The following is a 7,637-nucleotide window of genomic DNA, read 5'->3' as shown; positions in this document are numbered from 1 at the left end:
TCCTTTTTTGGGTGATTGTTACAGTATTTTAATACAACAATGACAGTATATATACAACAATGACAATACTTATATTACTGTTGACATGATATAACAAGTTAGCAACACTTTTATACATTTATTTAAGGGTGGACCATCTTTTCCATATTTTTTGGGGGGGGTATGGATGATAAAACCGCTGGTCACCAACAGTGTAGTCAACCTCGACTATTTAGTTAAGGTGGAATTCACTTTTTTTACCTTTATGGAGGGGATTGAACTTGGGGTATTGGAATCAAAATTGCCCCTTCTTTTAATTTCAATTTTGAATTATCCCTCTTGGCCTATTAAAATGCAGTTAAGCCAAAATACTGATCTAAGAGCAAGATTAACGTTAGTATGAGAAAATTTTCATTGGGATTAAGATAAAACCTCTTATTTAAGTGAGTGAGTATGATAAAAGTCTCTGAACAAAAGTCTTGAAAGATAAAGGCTCTATTTTAGACGAGTCAGCGATAAATTCTAACTCAGTTAATTTTTTTTTTATTGTTTTCAGAACTCTTAAATGGGTATGGAGGATGAAGTGATGAAATTCGGTAAGCCTAAAAGGGTCTTGACAAAACCTGAGAAATTAAAATTTAATGAAAATTAATAAAAACTTGATGTGGAAGTCTTAGCTCAGATTAACATTAATCTTTCTCTAACCTTTTGGTTTTTTTCATCTTTCAGGACTCGAACTTTTTATTTTCATCTTTCAGGACTCGAACTTTTTATTTTCAACTTTTGGGATCTCATTTCCATTTCCGGACAGTTAACCATACGTTAACCCACCGATAGCCCTACCAACATTGTTTACAAAATGAATGAATAAATAAATAAATAAAAGCAACCAATAAAGTGCAGAAAGTAAATTTAAGACTTCAATAATAATATATTACTGTGAAGGGGTTAAATAGTGATGCAATTTCCAGATGCACAACCTTTTTTTTTTTGCAAGAATGAGATGCGTATTGTACTTGATACTTGACTATTCCATCATATACGTTGTGGCAATTGCAATTAAGGAAAAAGTTTTTTCTGGTATTAACTAGTTTAATGGAGCCGCCGTATAGTTTTAGTCTTGTTGGAGAAAAATAACAAACCCTTGTTTTTATGATACAAGAGTACCACATATACTTGATCTACAGAGGCTCGAGTATTTGATCTCAACACAGCAACATGTGCAGCTTAGGTAGCATGTGCGGCTTTATTGAGGTTTTCGTGATTGAATATTCCATATTAACTTACAAACTGCAGCCTGATTTGCTATTAAAGGTGCAATCGTAGCTTCTTCTGTTCTAGAGGTTGCTTTCTTCGAACTATCGGAGGAAAGAGACTCCCAAGAACTCTTCGCTAAACCTTGTTATAGACCGCTTTCTTCTTATTCTTCATTGGACGGTTTGGGGCTTGTTGGAATACTCTCTTTCCCTTGCTGCTTTGGCAAAATTCCAATTGATTCCCTTGTGATCTCGAACAGAAATCGCCCCAACATACAACCCTTGAGTACAGCTTGGATTTAGGGGGTAAAGTTACTAAAACGGGGAGTGTCCAATATCAGTTCTTAGAGGTTTTTACAAATTTGAAACTTTGTGTCACATATCAATTTACTAATAGGCTTGAATTGTTTTATGGGATAGACTTAAATAACATTTTTATCCCATTATGCATTGTCACGTGCATAAGATGAATATGGCGGAGATGCGCATATTACGTTGGATGTGTGGGCATACAAGAAAGGATCGATTGATGAATGAGATTATTAGGAAGAAAGTAGGGTTGCATTTATTGAATTTAAGATGTTGGGAAATTGTTTAAGATAGTTTGGACATGTAAAAAAGAGATCAAGTGATACTCTAGTTAGGAGGCTAGAAAGGTGGCAAAGTGGTAAGGTTGCAAGGGATAGGGGAAGACATAAGGAAACTTAGAGAAAGATGATTGAGAATGTTATGAGCCTACTTGGAATTGAGAAAATATGGCATTATTTCTTGGCTCCCTTTTATATGATATTTTCAGTTGTACTTATTTTATTTATTTATCCTTATTTTTTTTCCGTTTTAAGTTTAGTTTTTTTCTTGTCCCTTATGTTATTTTTCTTTAATATATTTTTCTTGTTTTAATTTTATTAATTTCACCTTTTTCCTCTTCTTTGCTTATTCTTTTAACTTCCCGCTCCTTTTTTGGTTGATTGATCACAATAATAATCTCCTATAACAATTCATGTTAGCCGACTCCAAATTATTTTGAGACTAAGGCTTTGTTGTTGTTGTTGTATGATTTTGGTCACCCATAGACCTGGTTATCGGGTGGGGCGGGTCAGGGTCGGTGCGGGTCAAAAGAGGGTCGGATATTAAAAGGGTCATTTTTAGCGGGTCGATAATAGACGGGTCAAAAGCGGGTCGCTGGTCATAGCGGGTCATTAGTGGACAGGTCAATAAACGAGCAATGAAAAATGAAAAACAAAAGAGCCATGTGCAAGTACAAGTAAATATGAAGCTATACACGTAATTTTTTGTATCATTACTATTTTAATTTTCAAAATAATTGTAGTATAAGTTTGACCCTATAATGACCCTGTCCAATAAAGGTCTTGTCCAATAAGAACTCTGCCCAATAAAAGCCCTATTAACTTGACTCTAACCCTATATCCATTGGACTACCCTGTCCAATAACCAGGTCTAGTCACCCAGTATTAGAGTCTGGTGTTGACAGGGAACCAAGAATTCTGGTTCCAAAATAATACTCGTGACTTGTGTATAAAGCTTTAGCTTATCTAGGCCCAACTGGAGAAAAAGAACAGAAGTCCACTACGAAAGTGTATTTTTTTTGTACTACGGAGTAGTTAGTTTGAGTCTTGGTACAATTACAACATTGGAAACAAAACGATATTGGCTGACGGTACAAATTCACCATATTGGTTGGTAGTACGAATTTCACCATATTGGTTGATGGTATGAATTTGGATGGTTTTAAAATCCCTTTACGAAGAGAAAGCAAAGGTGACAATTACCTTTAGCCACCAAATCTCGACATCACAGGTTCAAAGTCTGAAGAGAGGTCTTGTGGTGAACACTTGATGAAAGAGATCTCTTCTACTGTAATTTTGTATTATTAATTACCATAAAGTCCAAGCATATTCTTCTCTCTGGCCTCTACTCTCTTCTTAGCTGCTTCTCTTGCTTTAAGTGCAGCTGCTTCTTCAGCAGGTACGGCCTTTGGCTTCTCATAAGGCGTCTTCCTCTTTCCAACAGCAAGTGAAGACTGAGCACCTTTTACTGATCTTATAGGATTTAGAGACCCTGAGACCACACGCCCAGGTGCACGCCCACTTTCTTTCTTTTCATCAGGTTGACCTGATTGCTTTTTCAAAGCCACCTTTTGTTTTGAGCCAGCAGAATTCTTAGCAGCTGTAAATGCCTCCTCTTGCGTTACCCATTTGCCTGGTTTATAATTCCAAAGCAAGAAAACAAATTTAGTGAAATAAATAATTGGAAATGAAATCTTCAAAAAGCCAAAAAAGAAAAAACAGGCAACTCAGCCAATACTTTACCTAGATCATCCGAGTAGTAGAAGCCAGACTTTGGATCATACTGAATCCCAGTAAGTTGATCATAATAGTACCCTGAAGTGCTGTTGTACTCCCAAGCTGCCACCATATTAAGAGTTTTATTGTCACTTTTATCACAGTAAGAGAAATACATAATGGGTGTATTGAAGCAACATACTATAGATAGGAACAGCACAATCTTCCAGGGGAAGCCTAGAAACAAAAATACATTAACTATACTGGAGCCCGTGTCGAAAATTAGAAGGTTAGGGAATTTAATGTTGATGTGTTGTGGTATTTGTAGAGAGCCCTTTATATTATCAAGTGTTGGTGGCATTATATTATCAAGCTGAACCTTGGTATCTTCGGGAATACTACATAAATATCTCCTGGAAGTAATAACATTATAACCTTCCTAAAAATAAAATAAGTTCACATCATGTCCGAGAGTGTGTGCCCAAGACTGACAAATGGTGTTTCAAGAATAACAGTTCAATACCTGCTTAAATTTCTCCCCACTTTTAAAATGGAATGATGACAGGAGAATTGCATTAAGCCCGAGTTAACAAGCCTATCACTATTCCTACTCCTATAAGCATGCGTAGTAGATCCTGGGGTGTGCAATCCTCCAACATCCTACATAAAGAATGAATTAGTTTCATTAAGGAAGAAAGAATGGACATACTCATACTAATCCATCCGACAGTTCCTTTCATAACACAGAGCCTAAATAAGCAGGTCGTAAACTAGTTGATTCAGTCTAAAATATTTTATGAACAGCCTCAATCCATTCATATGTACAGTTCTCTTCACAAAATGATCTTAAACTTTGAAAGAAAATCCTCAGTGGATGGGTACACACTTACACCATGAAATATACAAATAACCTCATTGTTGAAGGGATACTTGTTAAGAGTGCACTATAGCCCTAAAAGAATGTGGTTAGGAGTCTTGAGACCTTAGTTTCGAAAATTGCGCCTAAGTGCCATACAGCCTTAGGCACACGCAAAATTGCATAACGTAAAAACAAAGCGGAGATGACAAAAGCATGTGATGACATAGGTGACCTTTAACTTACCTCAAACATTGTTCTACTGGTTTAAAGAGAATTTTAGGAGAGAGAGAACTCAAGTTGACAATGGCGAAGACCCTAAAAGCAAGAACCCTAGCAATTGGAACTTCACTACTCGCCGCCCCAGACTCTGGTTGGACGATTCTGACTGCCTAAACTAGTTGCCAGCGATTTTAGGTAACTTTTTCCTCTCTTTAAGACACAAGGTTGTGACTGGTGGTTATGGCCATAATTTAATCCGACCTTTAACAATAGTGAAAAATCTCGATCATCTCAGATGAAATTCCTTACCTAAGTGCAAATTCAAACAACTTGGATACCACTTATAAAATAAAAAGTTATATTTGCAACCATACAAAAACATAATTAAGAGACTTATTCCAAACCTATTGTAAACTTTAAAAATTCATTTTTCCAATTTCCGCCAATGCCAAATAGAAACGAAAAGAAACGGGATACCCATCACAAATCGATCCACAAGAAACAATTTGGAAAAGAATTTAAAATGTTTTGTTCTTGTATACTTGATGAACCAATATTCATGATGTGTGTAACCTTTACTCTATTCATATGTCCGTTCGTCCGCTCCCTTCATCAAAAGAGACAAATGCTCTGTCCAGCCCTCACACCAAAGGGAATCAAGGAATGATTTGAAAACAGCACGTTAGGAGGCAAAACTTACACAAGGTATACTTTTCACGATTCTAAATGCAGATTATTTACTGGGTTTAGCAGTTTAAAGCTCAGCTTAACTAATTCAAAGGGAAAAGTAAGGCCAAGCAGTTGTTGAACCTTTAGCATTAGTGTTGGGCCTGATGGCAAAGGAAGAAGATGCACTAAGGGGTTCACCCATAACATTTCAAATACACAAAATAGAGTGAACAAACAGGGAGAATCCGACCACCATAAAGTGGTGCGTTGTCACTTCCATTGAGCAATACCTGTGTCAGCAGCTAGAAAATCATCAGGGGCTTGAGACTGCTTGGCCTCTTGAGATGCTATATCTTTCTGATAACTGCGTGTAGCTTTCTGTCAAAGACATGCATAAAGGAAATTAAATTAGATGAGAGAGAGAGAGAGAGAGAGAGAGAGAGAGAGATTAGGTGCAATGCAAAGCACTGAAAGGGGGAAATAATAAATTGCAGAAGTGACAAAGTCAGTCATTACAGCTTCGATTTGCTGCAAGGTACGAGCAGTTTCCTTTTCTTGCTTCTCCTTAGCAGCCTTCTCTTGGCGCATATCAACAAGACGCTTGGCCACACTATCCTTGTGACGCTGCCCCAGTTCATGATTTCTAATTGTTGATGGATTATTTGTTATAAATATTTTGCAGAAGTCGCACCAATGCTTGCCCTGGCTCACCCAATACTGCCAAATATTCCATAAAAGAAATTCAGAATGATGAAAGTATGAACCAAAGTAGCGAAGATGCCACAAGCCAAGATCTCAAAGGATGGAGTCATAAATTCTTTAAAAGCAAAATTTTAAATGGAGGTACCTCCGTCATTGCTACTGCGGTCTAGATTGTTGTAGATCCTCAACCTTCTCCGAGCTAAGAGCCAAATACTCTCAATCTACGGCTAGGAAAACAACTACGATGTTTTACCAAATAATGATAATAGTAAAAAAAGAAATAAAATCTAACTGAGGTTAGTAAAGGAGCACAATTACTGTAAAGAATAATTAAACAAAAGCCAAAAGAACCCAGAAATCCATGAACTTCTCCTATCCCTAACCACCAGCTCGCTAAGATGAATGACATAACCAACCTGATTGAAGCCTGAACACCAAGCTCAAGCTCAAGCTCAATAGACAAGCTCGACCTTTGCGAGGGTGTCTCAGCTCAGTTTCCTCTTAAGGTTTACCCTTTTCTTTCTAGTTAGAACCTCGTAACAAGCTCAAAACCCGCAAATATAACCAGCAAGTCATAAGCATATGTATTAAGAAGGACAGCGATTTACAGAAAGAATCACATATCACAATCAGTTCAGGCACATTGGAAATCACTGAACCTCAACAAAAACAGAAGATGCAAAAAACGGCACATATTACCACATAATCAACGAAGAAATTCTTACCTTTCTCATTAAGTAAGATAACCTAACAATAAAAAAATCTTAATCAAATTCATCAAGCTCATCAATTCGTCATCAAAGAACCCAATGCGAAAACTCTAATTTGGGGATTGCTTGATAACGAAAAATTCAAAACCCTAACCTACAAAATCACTCCAAATTGGCAAAATTAGCCAATAATTACTCATGAATTACTCCTATTTTAAGTTAAACCGTACCATAAATCCCAAAATTGAATGATCAAACTGAAGATCATACGCATAGAAAATTGAACAAAAACTGTCGAAAAAGTTGACATATGATTCTATTGAGGAACAGGATTTTCAGAGCAGATTATGTCAAGATAAACAAGATCAAACAACGAACCTTGAGAGCACAAAAGAGATCGGCCGGAGGACAGAGAAAGATATGACAGTAGTGCTGTGACTCTGTGAGGATGAAGCCTGAAGGGCGCTACCGTATTTTTTTTTTCCGCAAGAGTACTACATACAAATGAATAAATTTTTTTTTTTTTTTTTTGGAAAACGGAAGGCGCAATTAGTTTTCTTTATTAATCAAACAAAAATATGAAGCAATTACGACATCTAGAATACTTGGACAATTCCCAACCCATATTCGCATACTGAATTCGAACGGGCTAAGGTGAGCCATAGTATGGGCTGCCATATTGGCCTCTCTCAATACATGATATTCCCTCTGTTCCATATTAGTTGTTACACTTACCTTTGCACAAAATTTTAGGTGATAAGTGGTTGTTTGGTTATCAATTGTTATTTTATTGAAAAAGTAGATGTGATAGGAGTTAGTGGGGTATTTTTTAATTGAATTAGAGAGGGTGTGGGGACAAAAAATAATTTAGTGGGAAGAGATATACAATATAATAATTGTGGGGTCATTCCTATTTTAGAAGTGTAACAACTAATCTGAG

General features: G+C 36.6%; 1 protein-coding gene across 4 annotated transcripts; it reads right to left on the bottom strand.

Annotated features, from left to right (window-relative positions):
- Nucleotides 1–2,799: 2,799 nt before the first annotated feature.
- On the bottom strand, nucleotides 2,800–7,234 carry LOC110795756 (zinc finger protein ZOP1). 4 transcript variants are annotated; one of them, XM_022000773.2, is made up of 6 exons: nucleotides 7,076–7,234; nucleotides 6,133–6,214; nucleotides 5,802–6,002; nucleotides 5,576–5,663; nucleotides 3,566–3,661; nucleotides 2,800–3,455 (listed from the first exon to the last, which is right to left on the bottom strand). In XM_022000773.2, the coding sequence occupies exons 2-6, from the start codon at nucleotides 6,139–6,141 to the stop codon at nucleotides 3,127–3,129; spliced, it is 723 nt and encodes a 240-aa protein (XP_021856465.1). In that variant the 5' UTR covers nucleotides 6,142–6,214; nucleotides 7,076–7,234; the 3' UTR covers nucleotides 2,800–3,126. The 4 variants fall into 4 exon arrangements, with proteins under 4 accessions (XP_021856465.1, XP_021856466.1, XP_021856467.1 ...); XM_022000774.2 differs by having other exon boundaries at nucleotides 6,133–6,208; nucleotides 7,076–7,229; XM_022000775.2 differs by having other exon boundaries at nucleotides 6,133–6,226; nucleotides 7,076–7,207.
- Nucleotides 7,235–7,637: the final 403 nt, after the last annotated feature.

The sequence above is a fragment of the Spinacia oleracea genome, chromosome 4 (assembly GCF_020520425.1).
Source record: "Spinacia oleracea cultivar Varoflay chromosome 4, BTI_SOV_V1, whole genome shotgun sequence".
Classification (NCBI taxonomy): domain Eukaryota; kingdom Viridiplantae; phylum Streptophyta; class Magnoliopsida; order Caryophyllales; family Amaranthaceae; genus Spinacia; species Spinacia oleracea.
This window is presented reverse-complemented; position numbering and strand designations above follow the sequence as displayed.